The following is a 25,075-nucleotide window of genomic DNA, read 5'->3' as shown; positions in this document are numbered from 1 at the left end:
TTAACTTCCATTACTGGATAAACTCTTGTGCATCTGCGACTTCTTTTAGAAGGAATTGTTGATCCCGGTAATAAACTTGAAGAGCCGTTGGAAAATTCCATTTATATTTAATCCCGTGAGATCTTAAGACGGCAGTCTGAGTAGCGTTTTGTTTCCTTGATTGACGTGTCATCAGGGAGAAGTCAGAAAATTCAAGGATTTTACTATTACCATGACGTAAAGTCATGATTTTATTAATGACACGGAGGCGAGTATTATGCTGCACTCTTTCTTTATTTCCCTCAGCAGCAAAGAAAAAAAAAAAAAAAACTTTATAAATATAACAGTAGTAACATTAACAGTCTTAGGTGTATTCTTCCTAGTAACAGGAACAGCCAATCAGGAACAGCCAATCAGGTTCCACTTCTCCAGCATAATAGGCTCTGTCAGCCAATCCTGTTCCTCTTTATTTGCAGTCCCGAAGTAGTAAAGTGTCCAACCGAACATAAAACTGTACATGAAGGAGTTTTCCGTTTCGATGTAGGGTAGATTAGGCTGTAAAAGAGGAGAAATATGGTAATACCTTAGCATCAAACTGGGTGTATGCATAATCATAGGTATTTGAGCTAGTGTTTGGTCAATGTTTGTCCAAGGGGATATTATTTAATCTGTATATACTGGTGAACATATAGACAAAAGACTATCATAGTGAAGACTCACCTGGTTGCAAGTATAACTGTAATTTAATAGTCTGTTAAAATGACTTACCATAGGTTAACTTACCCAACTCCCGTCTACCTTTCCACCGTCGTCGGGTGGGAGGGAGGGATAATACTCGCCTCCGTGTCATTAATAAAATCATGACTTTACGTCATGGTAATAGTAAAATCCTTGAATTTTATTAAGACACGGAGGCTCCTATTATGCTGGTTTAAAGCTGAGAAACCACCATTCCTGCGAAGTGTTGTATTGGTTTGAAGTAGAAATCACGGAAGGTGGTTTCTGAGGACCAGTCGGCTGCTTTCAAAATGTCTTCCAGGCGACAACCCATGGCAGAGGCCTTGGAAGCCATTGCTCCTCTTATGGAGTGAGGAGAAAATATGGAGGTGTCAATTCCTGCCGTAGTCATGAGCCACTTGACCCAGCGGGCTAGAGTTGTAGTAGACACCGGTAGGTGTGGTCTTTGGAAAGAGATGAAGAGTTCATGTTTATTTGGGTCCCGCAACGTCATGGTGCGCATTTCGTAGAGTTGTAGGCATTTAACCGGGCATAAGAGAGGCTTGTCAGGAAAGGCTGGGTATGTCACTCTCTTTGTCGAGCTTTTAGTTCTCCGTGATATATCAAAAGTGACCCCTTCTGGCGTGTAGGACCGTGCGGTGATGTCTAATGCTCTAACATCTGAGACCCTTTTGCAGGATATGAGGCATAGGAGCATGACCAGTTTTGCCGACAGTTGTTTCAACGATAGTGATGCATTATCCGGCCAAGATTCGAGGAAAAGGAGACGTCCCATAGCACTGAATAGCGTGGTAGTGGGGGTCGTGCAAATCTGATGCCACGTATGAGACGGCATACCAATGGGTGGCGTCCTACCGGTGCGCCATTGATGCCTTGGTGTGCGGCCGAAATGGCCGATCTGTAGAGGTTCACCGTACGGTATGCTCTGCCGTTTTCAAATAATGAAGTTAAGAACTGCAGGATCGAATTCAGAGGAGCCGATATGGGATCCAGGTTCCGTTCCATGCTCCAATTGTGCCATTTGCTCCAAGCAGATTTATAAGCTTGTCTCGTGCCGGGTGCCCATGCGCTCTCGAGAAGTTGGAGAGTTGATTCCGAAACCCCTTCGATTGAGTAGGGTTCCCGGAAACCAGCCATGCCGTGAGATGCAGTAATTCCTGTTGAATCAAGGGGTGAGGGGACCCGTCCGGGTCTTGGAGGAGATAGTCGAAGTGTGGGAGAGTGCGGGGTATGTCTACCGCCATTTCCAACAGAGAAGGAAACCATGGTTGAGACGGCCATAATGGTGCCACGAGCACTGTTGTTCCCATCTGTTGCCGTAGGTGTAATAGGCATCGGGGAATCAACGCAAAGGGAGGAAACGCGTAGTTCCTTGTGTAGGACCAGTCTTGGGTAAATGCATCTGTTGCCAGTGCTTCTGGGTCTGGTTTCCAACTGAAAAATCTGGGAAGTTGTTTGTTCAAACGGGAGGCGAACAAGTCCTTGTCCAGAGGGCCCCATAGGGATTGGATGTCTTGAAAGACCCTGGGATCCAAGTGCCAGTCGCTGGAATCCCTGAGGTGCCTTGAGTACCAATCCGCCGTTGTATTGCAGAGGCCCGGGATGTACTCTGCCGTGACTGAGATGCCCTGTGCCAGGCAGAACTGCCAAAAGTCTCGTGCCAGATTCGCCAGGACCTTGGATTTCGTCCCGCCCAAGTGATTTATATAGCGGACTGCCGATATGTTGTCCATTTTCAATAGGATGGCACATCGGGCTTGAGTCGTTGAGAAACTGCGGATCGCAAAAGAACCGGCCAGAAGTTCTAGGCAATTGATGTGAAGCGTAGATTCCATTTCGGACCATCTGCCACCTGTAGAGATATTGCCACAGCGTGCGCCCCAACCGTGCAAGCTCGCATCGGATTCTATTACTATGTCTGGTGTGGTGCCGAAAATGGCCCGGCCATTCCATGCTTCCATATGGGAGAGCCACCATCTGAGTTCTGTTTTTGCCTCTGTGTCCAGAGAGATCATGTCCGTGTATGAGGACCCGTCTCTCAGATGAGAGGCTTGTAGGCGCTGTAGCGCTCGATAGTGTAGAGGGCCCGGGAAGATGGCCTGGATGGAGGCCGCCAAGAGGCCGATCACTCTCGCCAATTGTTTTAGGGAGATCAGGGGAATCTTCAGAGTGCGTCTGATTTCCTTCTTTATGGTGGCCAATTTCGCAGTCGGTAAGTGTAGTGTCTGTAGAGTAGAGTCCACGACGAGGCCCAAGAACTCTATGCGTTGTGTAGGGGTCAGGATGGACTTTTTCCCATTGATCAGGAAACCCAGGTTCTGTAAGAGATTCTGAGTCCACGTCAGATGGGTCTTGATAATGTGGTTGGATTGACCCATGATGAGGATGTCGTCTAAGTAGATTATTAGACGAACCCCTCGACTTCGAAGTAGGGCCACCACGGGTTTCAGGAGCTTCGTGAAACACCATGGGGCTGAGGATAGTCCAAATGGGAGGCAGGCGAATCTCCATTTTCTTCCTTGCCAAATGAATTGGAGGAAGTTTTGGTGTTGACGTGCGATTGGTATAGTGAGGTAGGCATCCTGTAGGTCTAACTTGACCATCCAATCCGACGGTTGGAGGAGATCTCGTAGGCAGTGTATGCCTTCCATTTTGAAATGGTTGTAGGCAATAAAAGTGTTGAGCTGTTTCAAGTTTATCACTGGGCGGACGCCGCCGCCTTTCTTGGCAACTAGGAATAGGTTGCTCACATAGCCTGGGGTAGTCATCGGAATCTCTAAGATGGCTTGTTTGTGTGCCAATTCTGAGACCTCCTTGGAAACAAGGGAGGCGTCTTGTTGGGAGAATAACATTCCCCGTGGCGGGGAGATTTGTACTGGGAGGGACAAGAACTCTAAGGAATACCCTCTTACCGTGTTCAATACCCAGGCATCTGATGAAATGTGTGACCATACATGGAAAAAATGTCGGAGTCTGCCCCCCACTGCCCCTAGGGAAGAAGGAAGTAGGAGATGACTTACCATAAGGTCGTCTGCTTGGTCTGGTGCCACGTGATCCACGAGCAACCCATGGCCGCCCACGTTGTGGGAAGAAGGACGGGGTGTTGCGGTGCTCCGTGAAGGAGGTTTGTCCAGTGTAGGAGCCTCGGTTCTGTCGGAATGAACCCCTGTTAACACGGCCGGACAGACGGCTCCTGGCTCTTCCGGCCCCACCAAAAACCTTAGGGTGGAAAACTCTGCGCATGTTTGATTGCGCCTTGTCTAGGGCAGTAAAAGTATGTACAAAGGAGCCAAGCTCCTTGACAAAATTGTCTCCGAACAGGAGACCACGGGCCTGGGTGCCCGGCTCGGTAATAGCCATATTTACCAATTTTGGCTCTATCTTTAATAAGATCGCCTTGCGACGCTCTGTGGCTATCGCACAGTTGGCATTGCCGATCAGGCAAATTACTCTTTGAATCCAACCACTTATGGCGGTACGATCTAAGTCTTGGTCGTTTTCGACCATATCAAAAATTTTGGTTGCTGGGCCCAATATATCCAGTAATTTATCCTGGCAATTGCGCAGGGAGAAATCAAGGCCCTTATTAGGCTTCCAGCCAGTCTTGCCCAGGAATTGGACGATTTTTGGGTCTACTGCAGGTGTTCTGCAGGCCTCGTCCGGGACAGTAGGGCGTGGGCATTCTGCCCGTAGCTTATTGCGTGTTGCCTTATTTAAAGGCTTGCGAGTCCTTGATGCAATGTATTTGGCCACATGGGCCGAAGGGGACCAGTCTGCTGACCTTGGATGACGTAGGTCATCGGGGTCGAACAGGGGTTCCCCATAGGGGTCAACTAATTTGTTTGCATCGTCTGGGACCTTAAGCTCCATGTCAAAAGATTCAGATGGAGGCGTATTATGCTCTCTGAGGCCATGGTCTTCGACCAGATCATCGAATTCGGGATCTGATGGATCCTCAGTATCCATGCAGTTTTCCTCTTCAATCTCGCTGAGATCTGACTTAGAATCTAGTTGGGCTTTTGCCCGTTTCCATAACCTAGCCGATTTTGCCCGGCTAGTGGCTCTTTTGCGCGGTGGTATGTTAGGCGCGCCATCTGTGACAGGTTTGTAGCTGTCCATCTGTGAGATTGAAGAGTGTTTGGTTTTTGCAGTGGCCTTACGACCAGTGAGAGGTTGTGAAGGGACCACTACTGGCAAGGCCTGGGTAACGGTCGGCTGAGCCGATTTCTGTGCCTCAAGCAGAGCCTGTGTAAGCGTCTGTGAGAAAGATTCAGACATCAATCCCATGGCCGATGTGAGGGCCTTAGTCATAACATGAGACATAGTGTCGTCAATCAGAGACTGCATATCAGCAGTGGGAGCAAAATCAGCGGGGTTAGCCGCTCCAATTTCAGATACCCCTGCGGGTGTTTTAACACTCCCTGGTTTGGTGACAAGGGACCCAGAAGGGGTGGGTAAATCTTTCTCACCAGGCATGCTTAGTATGACACTGGTAGTAATAATAAAATCTGAGCTGAAACTAAAATGGGTTGATTAACCCAAAGGAAAACAATATACCTTAAGAACAAAATTAATTACTCACATAAACTTCAAACTAACAGCAGTATAGAAGGTTCACAGGTAAATAGGAAAATAGCAAGGAGGGAGCAAAGAGCCGTCCGACCGCCACTACAGCTTTAACCCAACTCCGAGGACCGGACGTTGGGGGTGGAGCTGTGTGAGAGCGCGGGAAGGCAAAGAAAATGGCTGCCGCGGGCGGCAGAAAAGGAAAGAATAGGAAAGAATAGGAAGATTTAGCCGGTAAGTTGTGCTCGCGGCGAATGTGTTGATCACTATAAAGTGTACACATTCCAGCGCCGTGAGCAGGGAACCGGCATCTGAGCTCCGTGAGTTCCGCGGTTATGGCGGTCACTCACGGCGCCAGTAAAGAAATGGGGGCGCGAAGCGCCGAGTGCGGTTCCAGTCGGCGTCCCCGAGCCGCTCGTTAAACTAGGCTCTGGGAACAGGCTGGACCGCGGAAAGGATTAAAGTCAAGAAAATAGAAGGAATCAATAAATGAATTAAAATACAATAACGGTATAATACTAATAGTAGTAATAACAATGAATAGTAATAACAATAATAGTTAATAATAGTAAAATGATAATAATAATGATATATTAATCCCACAGTTAAGGAGCTGAGGGATCAGGTATACTTAACTGAGGGAGCAGCAAAGAAAGAGGAACAGGATTGGCTGACAGAGCCTATTATGCTGGAGAAGTGGAACCTGATTGGCTGTTCCTGATTGGCTGTTCCTGTTACTAGGAAGAATACACCTAAGACTGTTAATGTTACTACTGTTATATTTATAAAGTTTTTTTTATTTTTTTTTCTTTGCTGCTGAGGGAAATAAAGAAAGAGTGCAGCATAATAGGAGCCTCCGTGTCTTAATAAAATTATTTGATATCCTTCAATTCAGGGTCGTTATATCCTTTATTCTGCATAGATTGCATGATCCGATTCTTCACAAGGTTATTGGAAAAACATACTATTGTATCTCTAGGTAAATTAGATGTCAAATGCTTTGATTTATTTAACCTCTCAAATGGTAGGTCTCCTAAGGGAAATTCGGGAATAAGTCTCTGAAAAAGGGATTTCAAATATTGTTCCAGCTGGTCGAATTTAATATTTTCAGGGATCCCTCTCACTTTAATGTTATTCCTCCGTTATCTATCCTCTAAGTCGCCCATTTTTGTTTCCAGGGCTTGTATCTTTCCCTCCAGATGGTTACATTTCAACATCAATTCCACATTATTAGCTTGTATTTGACTGAAGTTATCTGCTTGTGTTTGCAGAATCATAGTTAAATTCGAAATCTCTGCTTTTAGTACTTTAGTATTATCCTCCACATCTTGTTTTAATTTAGTATGTAAATTCTCCATAGCCTCATTCAATAGTTGCAATGTTACCTCCTGGGAAGCCATCTGAGTATGATCCTGAACTGGAGTAATCGAATCTCTTCGTTCACCCTGGCATAGCCTAGTAGTAATATTCCTCTCTTGAAATTTTGGTCAACAGAAAATACTCTTATCCATAGCTGTAGTGTTGATTTTCTCTTTCTCTTTCTCTTTTTTAGGTGGTATTTTCTTTTATGTGGCAGGTAACACATTTTCTTTATAGAGACCAGTAGGTGTCACTGACACTTTTTGTTATTTCTATTCCCTTGTTTTAATTGTGGGTTATTTTAAATCCAGTATGACCATTTTAAGCTGCCAATCTACTTATTCCATTTAGGTATCCACCTATCTGAGATTAGTGGCAATCAATACCAGTAAATTATGATAGGGTGTATGACTGTCTTCACCCTCATTTTAATATGTATATATGCTATTTGCCTGACAATCTCACATCTCACAGTTTCATTTGCAGTCTTTATAAACTAGCAATATATATTCACGAAGATTTTGGTTACTTACAGGAGCAGTTCAGTGGGGTAGGTGCCATATATATCGACAGTATACTAAGTCCCGTTTATTCTTCCCCAGTATCTTCCCTGCTTCCGTTTGAAACTCCAAATTCCAGGTAGCAGTCAGTGTCTCGGGATATCACGATTTTTCCAGTTTTACACAGTTTCAGCAATTCCGATGCTAGCTTTCAATAACCCCGGGGTTTGCTATCAGCACACATCGATTGCACATCAAATTATTAAATGTGGCATAGGTTCCCTGTTTACCGGCAGGCATCTAAACAGCGGTAATTACAGCAGTAATTGCAGCGTCCTTAGTTGCTATTTCCCTGCGGGCGTCTCCTCATTTCTCCACGAGACCTCGTCGGAAGCGTGCGTGCACGCGTGCGTACGTATCACGTCATCACGCACAATGTTTATAGCACACTAAGAACATTCTATGGCTTCGTTTCACTACTGTATACTATATAGAATCACTCAAGTAATTGTATATATGCATTATGTCAAAAAAATTACTGGGTTATCATTACTACATTTTTACTAGTAATTATGTGTGTGTTGTTACCCACTTTCAAAAGAATATCCAACCAACAGCAAACTTCATATCAGAAATTAACTTGTACAGGGTGAAAAAATGTGGTTATTTGTAAAGATTTCAGTGGTTAATTTTTTTTTTCGGGATTGAAGAATTTAGTTCATGATGCGGTTTGGCTCAGCCAACATTTGGTACTTAAGAAATTCAGGAAGGCAATTAAACGAACCAAAACATGAGGGACATGGTGACTATAACTGTGCCGGCATGCAGAATTGGCTACATTATTGACGGTCCACATGGCAATACAATATCAGCAATTTTGCAATACTAATTCTGAGTTTGCAAAATGTGAATATTATATATCTTGATTTAGAAAAATAGTAAGTGAGGGAATTTACTTTGCTAAAATTGATTTGTAGTGTGACTTCATTATGTTTGATAATAAGAAACGCTGCATAGTGCTTACACATTTGTACATCACACACTGGACTGAACACACACAAAAAAAATAGGATTTTCTTTATCCAAAAATTTAACAAAAAAAATTAAAACAATAAATTGGTGATTATAGGAAAATACTGGAGTCAAACTAGGGGGCGAATGAAGTTGGCTGTTTCTACCACTTAACATTTGTGTTAGTGCCAAAATAGGAGTGGTTAGGCAAGAGGAACATTTTTATTATTTTTTGTACTTTTGCTGAACAACAAACTCCCCCAAAAGATTTGTCTTTCTCCACACAATTAACAGAATTTTTTACCATTTATGTATTTTTTAACATAGTCTCACAGTAGTATCAATTACGCAATAGTAATCCCCTATCTCCCACTCAAAGGTTCCTCAAGTGCTCCTAGCAGTAGTTAGCCAGCTAAATAAGCCTGGTGTCCTAATGTCTCACTAGCAGCAATTACCCAAGCTAGTGAAGATTACATTTGTTTTTTATTTTTTTTATTACTGAATAGCCCACATTCCAAAACATGTTATTTCTCCAGTTAACAAATAATCAAAGAAACTTAGTTTGCCTGTATTCCATTTTGTCCCAAAATAAATCTCAAAGTCTTGAAATGACCCGTTGATTTAAGAAGTTAAATTACTGATGCAAACTGACATGGTCTACAGTAAAATGCTCTATAATAACAAATAATATCAATGCTTAACAAACTGGTTAAAACCTGCAGAGATTGTATTTCCAAGTAACAAATTATAAGGTGACAGAACATTTTTATTTTTTTAGATCAGTTATGGAGCTACAGACTACCTTCTGGGAGATAGAAGTATCTACCCATACTTTCTAAGGATGGTACAGAATGACTATGTGCATTACTTGATATTGTGCAACATTTTGAATCATTTTGGCTGGAACTGGATTGGGATTATTTCATCAGATGATCCCTCAGGGGAGCAAGAAATTCAAGTTGTGTTAAAATTCATGGCCACCTATGGAATTTGTGCTGCTTACATAATAAGAGCTAATAAAGACTTAATAGAAAAGAAAATCATTAGTCTACAGGTTGCTAAAACGTCTTCGGCTCAGGTTATTTTACTCTGTGGATCGTTTTCACTACCTATTTTGTATTTATTAAGAGAATATAAACATATGATTCATAACAAGACAATAATTCTTCCTCCTTTATGGGCTTCCAACAGTTTTCTATTTGATTTTGATTTCGAACCATTGTATTATAGCTTGGCTCTAGAATTTTTTCCAATATTTATTCCAGGAATTGAACATTTTTTTGACAATGTTCACCTTTCAAGGTTTCCAAACGGTACATTACTAGACCATTTATGGATGTCACATTCTTCATGTTTGTTGCCAAATAGCCCTAAAAATTGTTATTATGGATCTCTGTGGGGATATGATAGTAGAAACTGCACTGGGAAAGAAAACCTGCAATTTATTAAAAATTACATCTTCATTGGAGTTTCTCCACGAGTGTATCGTGCAATGGACATCATGGCAATTGCTTTGAATGATATGCACTCATTGCTAAATACTACATTTCCTGATAAAAACATAAAAAGCTATCGTTACAAATTTAAGGTAATACTCTGATTATACTTTTCTGATAATGCATTTGACATCATAAATCTAGCACCTTACGTGGCCATCAACATTAACCCCTTAATGACACACAACGGAAATATTCCGTCATGATTCTCTTTTATTTCTGATGTTGTGTCCTTAAGGGGTTAAATCTTTGGTTGCAATAGAATTATACATTTCCAAGAATTTCTATAATATTGATATTAATATGAAATGTGTTATGGACAGCTTTGTGAGTTGTTTGGAAGCTGTTGTGAAAGAGCTTACATAATAAGAATGAACACAAATTGTTTTCTCATGTATTTAACCTTTATAGATTTTTTGGGGGAAAAGAAAAGCTTACAGTGTTCTTTTCAAATATTTTTTTATTGAAAGGTTTTATATTTTACATTAATATATGCAATACTTTGCAAATATTTCACACAGGGTCTGAAATGTAAGTATAAAAGCAAAAACAATGGTTAGCCATGATATTTGTAGAGCAGCATGTATATGCGTAACTAGGAGATGTCCTCCCTGCCCCCCACCCTTGAACATCTCTATGGAGAAATGTCATATTAATGTCATGGAGGAAATGCATAATTGTAGCACTATCTTTCAAATGGTAACAACAATCTGTTTGGGACTGGCTTTTTATGTGCCTATTATTGCTGCTTTTGACCAATTTTGTTTTCTTTATGCCAAACTTTGTTACTGTACATCTATGACTCTACTGTCTTCCTCTTATATAATGTTGTAATAACCTTGTATTATTGACTTTTGAGACCAGGCTAAGAAAACAAACGATGAAAGCTCAATATTTGACCCCTTAAGGACACAACTTCTGGAATAAAAGGGAATCATGACGGAATATTTCCGTCATGTGTCCTTAAGGGGTTAAGGTAATGTCAGGGTACCTGAAGTCTCTGCCTCCGAGAGAGGTAGAGACTTAAACGTTTATCCGTCCGGACGCCAGGTTTCTCCTGTTCCTCGCGGTCGACCCGGTCACATAAACGCCGGCCGCGAGGGAGTCACTTCCTTATGTAGCATGGCGCCCGGAGACCGACGTCATGACGCCAATCCGGAACGACCTGTCACTCAATCCATTGGAGACTAATCAGGACTCGTCGGAGGCGTGTCTATCCCCTCTAGCCAGGGTATTTAAACATACTTCGCCCTGTTGCTCATTGCCCTGTCGTGGTTCTAGCCTGTCTAGTCACACAGTGCTCTGGTGTTTTTCAGTTATCCTTTTGGTTCTGACCCGGCTCGTTTGTCTTACTCTGTTTACCTCTGTTATCCTTGACCCGGCTTGTTCCTCGCTTACCTGTCCTCTCGTTCCCTCGACCTCGGCTTGTCTCTGACCATTCTCTATACTCTCCGTACGTTAGTCCGGCCATTCTAAGGTCCGGTATACGTACCCTGTACCTGTTTGTACTCTGCGTGTTGGATCCCTGTCCCGATCCTGACATTACGACAGGGCCAATGGATCCTGCAGGTACAAACAGTCAGGTTGGTTCCTCTGATTCCAGGTTTGACGCCATGAAACACAGAATGGACCAAATGGCCTTAGCACTACAGGCGTTATTATCTCGTGCTAATAACCCACCAGAGGAGACGCGTCCTACTCCAATTTCCTCTGTAAGTTCAGGCCTAGAGGTAGCCACTGTAGGTGCCTCTTCCCGTATTACCCCACCAGTACGCTATGGTGGTTCACCTGAGAAGTGTCGTGGTTTTTTAAACCAGATCAGTATTCACTTTGAATTGCAACCTCGATCCTATCCTACCGATAGGGCAAAGGTTGGATTTATTATCACCTTACTCATTGAGAAAGCTCTGAGATGGGCCAACCCATTATGGGAGAACGATAACCCGTTGGTATATAATTATAATGCCTTTGTAGCTGCCTTTAGAAGAACTTTTGACCCGCCTGGTAGAAAGGTCAATGCAGCCAGATTACTGTTGCGCCTGAGACAGGAGAACCGAACACTAGTGGATTATGCACTAGAGTTCAGGTCTCTGGCGGCAGAAGTCAAGTGGAATGAGCAGGCTTATATGGATGTATTCTTGAACGGGCTATCAGATGTTATCCTTGACGAGGTTGCTACTAGGGAGCTCCCTGAGAATTTAGAGGATTTAATTTCGTTCATTTCTCGTATTGATGAGCGTTTAAGAGAGAGACAGAACACTCGAGAGAGGAACCTGAGACCTGCCTTTAAAGTAGCACCCGCATTTCTAAGCCCTGATTCCAATACCCCACTGTTTCCTGAACCTATGCAGATAGGCAATACTCGCCTCTCAGAAGAGGAGAGACAGTACAGGAGAAGGGAGGGATTATGTATGTATTGTGGAGTCAGAGGTCACTTGCGCCTGAATTGTCCCATTCGCTCGGGAAACGCCCGCACCTAAGTTTCTCTAGAGGACAGGCCTTGGGTGTTTCTATTTTGTCCTCTACGCATAATTATAAAGATCACAGGCTTCTGCTACCAGTTTCTTTAACGTGGGAGAAGGGAGTACTAAAGACTATGGCCTTGATAGATTCCGGAGCTGCTGAGAATTTTATCGACCAAGCCTTTGCTACTAAAAACACTATCCCATCCCAGTTAAGAGATACACCCTTGGCCGTTGAGGCCATAGATGGTAGACCGCTACTTGAGCCTGTTATCTCTCGTGAGACTATACCCATTAACCTAACGGTTGGTATCTTACACGAGGAGAACTTATCACTTATGCTCATTTCGTCTCCTTCTGTTCCCATAGTCCTGGGGTACCCATGGTTAAAGAGACATAATCCTAATATCGATTGGGAGAGAGGGGAAATACTCTCATGGGGCCAGGGTTGTCAGGAGAGGTGTTTACGCAGGGTATCTCCTTTGGCTGTAATTAACACACCAGACAGTTCTAACCAGTCTACGGGGATACAGATACCTCCTCTGTACCTGGACTTAAAAGCAGTGTTCGACAAGAGGAACGCTGATACACTACCTCCACACAGGACATTTGATTGTAAAATTAATCTATTACCTGGTACCACGCCTCCCAGGGGCAATGTATACCCTCTATCTACTAAAGAGAATTCTGTTTTAGAGGAGTATATTCAGGAGAATTTAGACAAGGGATTCATTAGGAGATCTTCCTCTCCTGCTGGGGCTGGATTTTTTTTTGTAAAAAAGAAGGATGGTTCACTCAGACCTTGCATCGATTACCGAGGTCTGAATAAAATAACCATCAGAAATGCCTATCCTATCCCCTTGATTACCGAGCTCTTTGATCGGCTAAAGGGCTCCAAAATTTTCACCAAGTTGGACCTCAGAGGGGCATACAACTTGGTGAGAATTCAGCAAGGCCACGAGTGGAAGACAGCATTTAATACCCGCTATGGTCATTATGAGTACACGGTCATGCCTTTTGGTCTTTGTAATGCACCTGCAGTTTTTCAAGATTTGATTAACGAAGTTCTTAGGGAGTTTCAACATGATTGTGTTATTGTCTACCTGGATGACATACTCATACACTCTAGAGAGATTGAAACCCACCATAGACAAGTCAGAAAGGTATTACACAAACTTCTGCAACACGGTTTATACTGTAAGTTGGAAAAATGCAGTTTTGACCAGACCCAGATAGACTTTCTTGGATACGTGATTTCTGGGGAAGGCTTTAAAATGGACCCTGACAAACTTCAGTCTATTTTAGATTGGCCATTGCCTAAGGGACTCAAGGCTATTCAGAGGTTTATTGGGTTTTCCAATTATTATAGGCGCTTCATTAAGGGTTATTCTTCTATTATTGCGCCCATTACCAATATGACCAAACAGGGCGCGGATACTAAGACGTGGTCTACTGAAGCTCTCGCTGCTTTCAAGAATCTCAAATACTTTTTGCTTCTGCTCCGATATTAGTCCATCCTGATACGACTTTGCCGTTTCTACTCGAGGTCGATGCCTCTGAGACAGGAGTAGGTGCGGTTTTGTCACAAAGATTAGGGGTGGACAAACCATTACACCCCTGTGGTTTTTTTTCCAAGAAACTTTCTGGGCCTGAGAGCAGATATGACATCGGAGACAGGGAACTGTTAGCGGTCATTAAAGTCCTTAAGGAGTGGAGACATTTATTGGAGGGGACCTTACACCCTATTACTATTTTGACGGACCACAAGAACTTGTCCTATATTGGGGAGGCTAAGCGTTTGTCTTCTAGGCAAGCTCGTTGGTCCTTATTCCTGACTCACTTCAATTATGTGCTGACTTACAGACCTGGTTCTAAGAACTCTAAAGCCGATGCTTTATCTCGCTAATATGAACCTTCTACTGTACCTGAACCGGTTCTTTCTTCTATAGTTCCGACATGCAATATTGTTGCTAATACGAATCGCAGGATTCATTCCCCGTTACTGGCCGAGATCATTAAGCTGCAACATCTAGCACCTAAACAGACTCCTGCGGGTCGACATTTCGTTCCTCCTGCTCTTCAACTGGAACTGTTGCAGTGTTTCCATGATAGCAAAGTGGCGGGACATCCTGGTATTCGCAAGACGTATGCTTTGATCTCTAAAGACTTCTGGTGGCCTGCTTTACGTAGGGATACTAAAGATTTCATCGCTGCATGTGAGGTTTGTACTAAAACCAAACAACCCCATACGCTCCCATGTGGATTCCTGCACCCCTTAGAGGTTCCAGAGAAACCATGGTCCTGTTTGGCCATGGACTTTATTGTCGATCTATCCATCTCTAAAAAACGTTATCCTCACCGTGGTTGACAGATTCACTAAGATGGCTCACTTCATTCCTCTGCCTAAACTCCCGTCTTCTCCCGAATTGGCAGAGATATTCGCTAGGGAGATTTTTCGCCTACATGGGATACCCTCTCAAATTGTATCTGACAGAGGCTCCCAATTTATTTCCCGTTTTTGGAGGTCCTTCTGTTCGCAACTTGGTATCAAATTGAACTTTTCTTCTGCCTATCATCCTCAGTCTAACGGAGCTGCTGAACGTACCAACCAGAAAATTGAACAATATTTACGATGTTTTGTTTCCGAACACCAGGATGATTGGGTCGGTTTGATTCCTTGGGCGGAGTTTGCACACAATAATCTCGTTTGCGATTCTACTCATTCAAGCCCCTTCTTCATGAATTATGGCTTTCATCCGTCTATTCTTCCATCGGCTTCCCCTTCCCAGGGGGTGCCGTCGGTTGATGTTCATGTTGCCAATTTGAGGAAGTTGTGGGATCAGACTCGACAAATCCTTATGCACAACTCTATGCTGGTTAAGAAACACGCTGATAAACGTAGAAGGGCGGCTCCTGTCTTTGTTCCAGGTGATAGTGTATGGCTGAGCACAAGGAACATCCGGTTAAAAGTGCCTTCCATGAAGTTCGCTCCCCGTTATATTGGACCTTACAGGGTGCTGACTCGTATCAATCCAGTTGCGTATCGTCTAGCTCTGCCTACTACCTTACACATCCCTAACTCATTTCATGTTTCATTGCTGAAACCACTTATATGCAACAGATTTTCCTCCACAACAGCCCCTCCTCGCTCTGTTCAGGTGGAGGGTCAGGAGGAGTATGAGGTTAACTCTATTATTGATTCTCGAATATCCCGGGGGAAGGTACAATACCTGGTCGATTGGAAGGGATATGGTCCTGAGGAGAGGAGTTGGGTACCTCAAGAGGATGTTCATGCTCCTCGTCTCCGCAGGGCGTATCACGCCCGCTTCCCATCTCGTCCCGGTTCCTTCCGCCCGGTGGGCGTATCTGAGAGGGGGGGTACTGTCAGGGTACCTGAAGTCTCTGCCTCCGAGAGAGGTAGAGACTTAAACGTTTATCCGTCCGGACGCCAGGTTTCTCCTGTTCCTCGCGGTCGACCCGGTCACATAAACGCCGGCCGCGAGGGAGTCACTTCCTTATGTAGCATGGCGCCCGGAGACCGACGTCATGACGCCAATCCGGAACGACCTGTCACTCAATCCATTGGAGACTAATCAGGACTCGTCGGAGGCATGTCTATCCCCTCTAGCCAGGGTATTTAAACATACTTTGCCCTGTTGCTCATTGCCCTGTCGTGGTTCTAGCCTGTCTAGTCACACAGTGCTCTGGTGTTTTTCAGTTATCCTTTTGGTTCCGACCCGGCTCGTTTGTCTTACTCTGTTTACCTCTGTTATCCTTGACCCGGCTTGTTCCTCGCTTACCTGTCCTCTCGTTCCCTCGACCTCGGCTTGTCTCTGACCATTCTCTATACTCTCCGTACGTTAGTCCGGCCATTCTAAGGTCCGGTATACGTACCCTGTACCTGTTTGTACTTTGCGTGTTGGATCCCTGTCCCGATCCTGACAGGTAAATACTATTTAATGTGACAGGGATTTTACACATTCATTTTTAAAGAAACAAATAAAGGTATATGGATAGGGGACTTGCATCATTAGCAGTCTAGTGTGGAGGAAAAATGAACGGAAATCATGGTACTTGGAATAAATAGAAGGAATGTGCACATAAAAATAACATTTACAATTTTACAAGGCGACTTAATAAAATCTGCATTAGCAAACAAATATGATTCAGTTCCACCATATGGCCATGTTATGTTAGGGCCCACTACTACTTCACAATTATCCAATGTCGGGGGGGGGGGGGGGGGGGGTGAGGTCCTACACTAATTCCAACATCGGAAACAAATTAAATAGAGCTGGTGCTAAAAAAGCTAGAATGTATTTAACTAAGCTGTTGCAAGAAAAAATAAATAATTAAAGTGATAGTGTTTAGATGTATTTACTCACAATGCATGTCATACATCTGCTCTATATCAAATAAAAATTATAATTAAAGTGACATAGCTTAGTTGCTTCATCTAAGTGTTGCTTCTAAATGTGTGTGGTTGGAGATATTCTGGAGAGTTTTACAGAAGCTTCAACTGTCTAAGAGTTGTGCTAAGAGTTTTCTTTTTTACTGTTACAGGTAAGATTCATCTGTAGGAAAAGGTTACTGATTGCACAAGGTTTGATTTCCTGTTGGTAATTATAAGGCATTTGATTTGATTAGTTAGCTACTTGCTATTGATTGCTGTTTAAATTAGCTGTTGTTTGCAAATAAGCAGAGGCCTACCCAGGTGTTAAACATTCCTAGTAGGTGGTGATTTTAGGAGTATATAAGGGTTGTTGTCATTAGCTTGGCTAATATAGCTTGGTTGCTTCATCTAAGTGTTGCTTCTAAGTGTGTGTGGTTGGAGATATTCTGGAGAGTGTTGATTTTAAGTGTATGTGATTGGAGATATTCTGGAGAGTGTTGCTTCTAAGTGTGTGTGGTTGGAGATATTCTGGAGAGTGTTGCTTTTAAGTGTGTGTGATTGGAGATATTCTGGAGATAAACTGGAGGTAATCTGAGGTATTCAGGAGGATAAATATAAAGTTAAGATTTGTTTGATTTAAACTAATTCACCTCATTGGAATGGCAGACTTAGTTCAGTGTAATAGTTGCTATGCATTTGTTTCACGTTCCACTTTTTGGAGGTTTGGTTGTTGTCTAATCTGTAGACAGTTCTCTATCTTGCGGCAGGAGATTGTATTTTTAAAGTCTGAGATTTGCAAATTATCTGGTAAACAAACTCAGGCTGGAACTGCTGCAAAGCCACTGCCGCAGAGACATAATAGGAATGGCAGATGGATCACTGTAGGATCTGGTAGACTTAGAGTTGTGGATAAAAGGCATATTGCACAGTCTGTTGCTCTACATAATTCATTTTCTGCACTTTCAGTGTAATGGTGTTATGGAGACAGGCACTGAGGCTAGTGGTGTTGTGGAGAGAGGCACTGAGGCTAGTGGTGTTGTGGAGAGAAGCACTGAGGCTAGTGGTGTTGTGGAGAGAAGCACTGAGGCTAGTGGTGTTGTGGAGAAAGGCACTGACGCTAGTGGTGTTGTGGAGAAAGGCACTGAGGCTATTGGTGTTGTGGAGAGAGGCACTGAGGCTAGTGATGTTGTGGAGAGAGGCTTGGAGACTATGGTGAGGCCTAATAGAAAGCAGTTGTTGTTGGGGGATTCCATCATAAGAGGTGTGGAGATGGACAATGGTGGTCTTGTGAGGTGTCTTCCCGGAGCTAATGCTCACAGAGACAGGAGACATATCTGTAACATTGTTAAGCGAGCAATGCAGGAAGGGGAATTGGATGTGCTTGTCCATCTAGGGACAAATGACTTGGCTTGCAATGAGGTTTCAGAGGTTAAGGAAGTTTTTAGTGTTTTTGCCAATGATATACGGCAGGTTGCTTCCACACTGTCATTCTCTGAAGTTCTGCCTGTGCATAACACTCAGAACGACAGGCGGATGCGTATTAGGGACTTTAACTTGTGGCTTGGTGAATGGTGTCGGGAGCAAGGATTTGGCTTTATTTCTTATGGTAGCTCTGTTTGGAAAGGAAATAAACTGTATAAAAAAGATGGTTTGCATCTTTCTCAAAAGGGAACAAATGTTCTCAGTGAGCAGTTCAGAGGTTTTGCTAGGATGTATTTAAACTAGGAGGGGGGGGGGGGGCAAAAGGGTGATAAAACATCAATCCAATTGTCCCCCAAAACAAGGACAGAAGGTGCCTGTAGCAAGTGTGTTAAAAAATGAAAAGAGTCATGTCTACAAATGCTCACAGTTTAGGGAATAAGATCCATGGACTTGTGACAATAATGGCAACTGAGAGTGTAGATTTAGTCGCTGTTACTGAGACATGGTATAATGAGAAAAATGACTGGGACATAGCAATACCAGGGTACTCTTTATATAGAAAAGACAGGGAAGGCAGGAAAGGGGGAGGGGTGGCCCTGTATGCGAAGGATAGCATAAAATCTAGCCTAATAAAAGTTAGTGAGGTGAACATAGAGTCTGTTTGGGTTACGTTAGAATTTGGTTTTCACACAGTAATTCGTGTAGGTGTGATTTATAGGCCCCCATGACAAATTGAAGAGTTAGATAATCTACTAGTTGAGGAAATAGCTAAAATGACAAGTAAGTGGGAAGTTTTCATCATGGGTGACTTCAATCTTCCTGATGTGAATTGGAAAACAAAAATAGCTGCTTGTGCCAGGAGCACACATATTCTAAACTCCCTACTGGGATTGTCTCTAAAACAAGTCGTTGAGGAGCCAACTCGCAAAGAGGCCATACTAGATTTAGTGTTAACAAATGGAGATTTTGGGGGCGTGGCCTGACAGCTCAACTGAACGGTCACATGAGCTGTTAGCTCCTCCATGAAACGACCCTCCACAGCGATTATTTTAGCATTGTTTGCCCAAAACCACCTACAGAACCGTGCAACAACCTTGCCACCAACCATGGCATCGAAATCGGCCAAGAAATCAAAGCTCAAGCAGACTTTGTTGCGTGTCCAGGCGCTCTCCCCGCCACGCTCACAGGCCCAAAATGGCGCCGAAGCACCCAGGTCACTGGCGACATGCTCAGACAACAGCGATCTTACCTCGGTCTCTGAGCCAGCAGCAGCCCCAGCCACAGACCTTTCAGTCCATAAGATGTTGCGGGCCATGCAGGCCTCACTACAGGCGGATATCACCAAAATGGCATGGGAAATTAGAATGGACATTCAGGCGCTAGGAGACAGGACATCGCGCCTAGAAAACAAATGGAGATTTGGTATCCGATATTACTGTAGGTGAAAGTTTAGGATCCAGTGATCATCAGTCAGTGTGGTTTAATATAAGAACAGTGACTGAGTCACACCACACTAAAACAAAAGTTTTAGACTTTAGAAAAACTCTATTTCTAAAATATGTGTTAAGGAGTCATTATCAGACTGGAGCAATTTAAATGGCATCCAGGAGAAATGGGATTATTTAAAAGTTGCACTACTGAAGGCAACAGAAAATTGCATTAGGCTTTTCAGTAAAAGCAAAAAATTCAAGAAACCACTGTGGTACTCCGCAGATGTGGCCAAAATAGTAAAAAACAAAAAGTAGAGCATTTAGTAATTATAAAAAAAATAGAGTGAGGAAGACAGAATGATCTGTAAGATTAGGCAGAAAGAGGCTAAGCAAGTTATAAGAGCTTCCAAATCACACATAGAAGAGAAAATAGCACAGTCAGTAAAAAAGGGGGACAAAACTTTTTTTAGATACATAATTGAGAAAAGAAAAGTAAAACAAGGATTAGTTAGATTAAAAATAAAAGATGGAAGGTATGTAGAAGAGGATAAAGGTCTAGCTGACTGCCTCAATGAATATTTTTGTTCGGTATTTACAGATGAAAATGAAGGAGAGGGACCTCAGTTAAGAAAAAGGATAAATTAGTTATTTATTACACGTGAGTTTACAGAGGAAGAGGTTCTATTTCAACTGTCAAAAGTAAAGACAAATAAGTCAATGGGACCTGATGGAATACACCCAAAGCTATGAAAAGAGCTTATTGGTGTACTAGCAAAACCATTAACAGATTTATTTAACCAATCATTGTTCACAGGAGTAGTCCCAGAAGATTGGAAGTTGGCGAATGTTGTGCCCATTCACAAGAAAGGTAATAGGGAGGAGTCGGGCAACTATAGGCCAGTAAGCCTTACTTCAGTAGTGGGGAAAGTAATGGAAACCATGTTAAAGGATAGGATTGTTGAACATCTAAAAACACATGGATTTCAAGATCAGAGACAACATGGGTTTACTTCAGGGAGATCATGCCAAACTAATCTTATTGATTTTTTTGATTGGGTAACTAAAATTATAGATCAGGGTGGTGCAGTAGACATTGCTTACCTAGATTTCAGTAAGGCTTTTGACACTATTGCACATAGAAGGCTTATCAATAAACTGCAATCTTTAAGTTTGGATTCCAATATTGTTGAGTGGGTGAGGCAGTGGCTGAGTGACAGGCAACAGAGGGTTGTAGTCAATGGAGTATATTCGAAGCTTGGGCTTGTCACCAGTAGGGTACCTCAGGGATCTGTACTTGGACCCATTCTCTTTAATATTTTTATTAGTGATATTGCAGAAGGTCTTGATGGTAAGGTATGTCTTTTTGCTGATGATACTAAGATATGTAGCAGGGTTGATGTTCCAGGAGGGATAAGCCAAATGGCTAATGATTTAGGTAAACTAGAAAAATGGAGTTGTGGCAACTGACATTTAATGTGGATAAGGGCAAGATAATGCATCTTGGACATAAAAACCCAAGGGCAGAGTACAAAATATTTGATACAGTCCTAACCTCAACATCTGAGGAAAGGGATTTAGGGGTGATTATTTCTGATGACTTAAAGGTAAGCAGACAATGTAACAGAGCAGCAGGAAATGCTAGCGGAATGCTTGGTTGTATAGGGAGAGGTATTAGCAGTAGAAAGAGGGAAGTGCTCATGCCATTGTACAGAACACTGGTGAGACCTCACTTGGAGTATTGTACGCAGTACTGGAGACCGTATCTTCAGAAGGATATTGATACCTTAGAGAGAGTTCAGAGAAGGGCTACTAAACTGTTTCATGGATTGCAGGATAAAACTTACCAGGAAAGGTTGAAGGATCTTAACATGTATAGCTTGGAGGAAAGACGAGACAGGGGGGATATGATAGAAACATTTAAATACATAAAGGGAATCAACACAGTAAAGGAGGAGACTATATTTAAAAGAAGAAACACTACCACAACAAGAGGACATAGTCTTAAATTAGAGGGACAAACGTTTAAAAATAATTTCAGGAAGTATTACTTTACTGAGAGGGTAGTGGATGCATGGAATAGCCTTCCAGCTGAAGTGGTAGAGGTTAACACAGTAAAGGAGTTTAAGCATGTGTGGGATAGGCATAAGGCTATCCTAACTATAAGATAAGGCCAGAGACTAATGAAAGTATTTAGAAAATCGGGCAGACTAGATGGGCCAAATGGTTCTTATCTGCCGTCACATTCTATGTTTCTATGTTTCTATGACATTACTATCCAAAAACTTCTCAAATGTATACTTTACTGTGGTCACCTCCAAATAGGCATCTAAAGCTGGGAGAGGAGTGAGATGCTCAACCCAAAAGGAATCTGGTTTGGACTCCAAACTGGTCTGGCTTTCCCCTCCATCAAAGCCCCTGGCACCAACACTGGGCAGATTAAATCCACTCTGGGAGACCACCACAGTCCTCACCAGTAACCTCTCCATGCCGGCCCACAGCTAGACCAGACAGACCCCTGTCACAAAACCACATGATCACTGATGCACACAAATAGGTTCACTGACAGAAAATCTCACTGAAACACACAAGATGATTGATACACACAAGCAAGCTTATTGGTACACAAACATAGACTTAGTTCAGACAAACTCTGAACTAAGCTTAGTACAGACAAGCTCACTGGTACACACACAGAAGCTTACTACAGACAAGCTCATTGTCACACACACACACACACACACACACACTTGCTCACTACAGACAAGCTCACTACAGGCAAGCTCACTGACACACTTCCTCGCTACAGGCAAGCTCACTGACACACTTGTTCAGTACAGACAAACTCACTTACACATTATAGACAGGCTCACTGACACATGCTCACTACAGACAAGCTAATTGACACACACATGCTTACTACAGACAAGCTCACTGTTAAAAGCACACACGCTCTATACAGACAAGCTCACTGACACACATGCACATGCTCACTACAGACAAGCTTACTGACACACACTTGTTCACTACAAAAATGCTCACTGACACAAACACACACATATACACACACACACATACAAGTGCAAGTTGGCAGGTACATACACACACAGGTTCTCAGTCATGGCCTGCTGAGTATTTAAAGACGATCTGGCATTAAAGGCTGTGGGTGCACTGGGGGGTGAAGTTACCATTTTCCAGCTTCTGTGACAGTCCAAGGGGAAAAGTAATTTAAATGGCATTAGGGCAGCCTGCCTGGCCCTGGTGTCGCACCCCTCTGGGAAATCACCAGATATTCCTGTGGGCCAGTCAGGCCCTGCTCTTCCCCCATAATGTTCCTAAAAGTGACATTTGTCTGTGTCTGCTGTTTTCAGTGACATTAATGTTCTTGTCAATATGTACCTCTTTTCTTCAATCTGGTTCTTTCCTGTGGCCATACTTCTCATTCAAATCTTCTGGCTTGCATCCTTACAAGCTTCAGCAAATATATCAAACCTTCAGCAAATATATCTTCAGCAGCATAGTTTTTTACTTGCCATCATGGTATCAGGAAGTTTTTTTTGCCTCTAAATACTTCAGAACATCCTTATCTTCAATGCAATCCATATTGTCAAGTATCTCTGCTGCTAACTGGAGTGCAGAAAATGCTGGATTGCTTACATTACTTCATCATATTTCCATTTGTTTTCTCTGATTCTGGAATTCACATGGTCCATTATTAATTGTTTGGCAGGCCAGGGTATTAAGTCCATACCTCAGGCAATGTTTCTTTCACATTACCTTTGGGACCTTTGCTAGTCTCATGGTCCTTGCTGAGCTGTGTCAGCTGGCCACAATCAACAGTGGCTCGGTGGCAGGGCCAGTGCAAGGATTCTTGCCGCCCTAGGCAACAATCCATTTTGCTGCCCCCTCATGAATGCAAGTAAATTCCCTCAGATGATTTTCACTACAATCTGAATTGCAGTGAAGATACTTTAGAGAAAGAGACACACTGGGTAGACATTAAAGGGAAACTATAGTGCCCGGAAAACAAACTTGTCTTGGCATTATAGCTTCCCCCTCTGCCAAGGCCCCTATCCCCGTGGTGCCAAAAGGGATAAAAACCCTTTCTGTCACTTACATGAGTCCAGCGCCCATGTCCCTTGGACATTCAGCATCAGTCAAAAGTCACCTAATAGTCCCTCTAGTGTCTGTCTAGTAAACAGCCACTAGAGATGGAGTTAACCTTGAAAGGTAGTTATTGCAGTTTCTTAAAAAACTGCAATAATTACTTTTTCAGGGTTAAGGGACCATGGACAGTTCACCCAGATAACTTTAATGGTCTGAAGTGGTATGGGTGCCTATATTGTCCCTTTAAGTGAAAGTAGACGCTCAGTGAGAAATTTAGAGAATTTAAACAGCCTAGGGAGACATTTAGAGAATTCCTAATACATCCATACATACTCACTATTACATACCATCAACCATACACAAAAAGTTGGCACTGAGTCAGCTCCTGTTGACATGCAGAACATCCAGGGTCCAATTGTACTTGTTACCCCTGCAATCCTTAGTGTTACAGCACTCATTAAACATTTTAAACTAACACTGCAAAAACTCATTGACTTAGAGCATCTGTTTGTCACTCTCAGTTAGTTAGTTAAGCCCTGCACTGCAGGCATTAGCTCAGAGACATTCCTTCCTGCTTTCTGGTTGATGCAGTGGAGAGGCAGGGAGTGGTGCTTGTATGTCCCCTGGTAAAAAGTCAAACAATTCTAAAACAGTTTGACTACTTACTTTCTGGGGTCTGGGTCACCATGGCACTTCTGGCATTATAATCACTACAGTACATTGTAGTGGGTATGATTCTTGTAGTGTTCCTTTAATGTGAGTTATAGGTGGCTATCAGTTTTTTATTCACTCTTGTACTTTCCACATAAATCATGGCTCCCTTTTAATAAATACTAATTATACATATACATGCATTTTATTTAAAAGGTTATATCTGTTTGTAAGTGTGCCGAAACATGTACATCTGTGCATGACTCCTGAACTCTTTTTATTATTAAAGCTGCATCACTTTATTAAGAAGATTCGATATGTAATTGATTCAAACGGTCCAATGCCATACTTTGATCTAAATGGAGAATTTGTTTATTATTACATGATTATAAACTGGCTGTTTACCAATGAAAACATTGTGATAGATAACCTTGTGGGCAACATCACACCATGGGCACCAAAACATCAGCAGTTAGTTATTAATGAAGAAGCCATATTGTGGAAAACTGCGGGGAATAAGGTATAAACATTTATTTAGAATTTTGTGTTTTACATATTGGAGTTTATTCACTAAGCAATTATCTATAGTGATTTGAAATCTGAATGATATCATTACGTACATAGCCAAAATGTAACTACAGCTAACTTGGGAAATTGTCTATTATATTGTCAGTTAAAGGGACACTATAGTCACCAGAACAACTACAGCTCATTGTATTTGTTCTGGTGAGTAGAATCCTTCAGTCTTTTTCATGCAAATACTATCTTTTCAGAGAAAATGCAGTGTTTACATTACAGCCCAGGGACACCTCCAGTGGCCACTCCTCAGATGGCCACTAGAGGTGCTTCCTGGCTCAGTGCTGCACAGTAGGCAGCATTGAAGTTCAGCCTCTCCATACTTTGCATGGAGATGCTGAACTTTCCTCATAGAGATGCATTGATTCAATACATCTCTATCAGGAGA

The 25,075-nt window shown here is 42.7% G+C and overlaps 1 protein-coding gene across 1 annotated transcript in view; it reads left to right on the top strand.

Annotated features, from left to right (window-relative positions):
- Window positions 1–25,075, top strand: part of LOC134585620 (vomeronasal type-2 receptor 26-like) — a 153,826-nt gene that overhangs the window by 79,832 nt on the left and 48,919 nt on the right. Inside the window, exons 3-4 of the mRNA XM_063441072.1 lie at window positions 8,932–9,231; window positions 24,401–24,631. Of these exons, the coding sequence (XP_063297142.1) occupies window positions 8,932–9,231; window positions 24,401–24,631 (531 nt within the window). The remainder of the gene's footprint in view (window positions 1–8,931; window positions 9,232–24,400; window positions 24,632–25,075) is intronic.

Source organism: Pelobates fuscus, chromosome 1 (assembly GCF_036172605.1).
Source record: "Pelobates fuscus isolate aPelFus1 chromosome 1, aPelFus1.pri, whole genome shotgun sequence".
NCBI lineage: Eukaryota > Metazoa > Chordata > Amphibia > Anura > Pelobatidae > Pelobates > Pelobates fuscus.
Note: the sequence above shows the minus strand (reverse complement) of the source record. Positions and strands in the feature narration are given on the sequence as shown.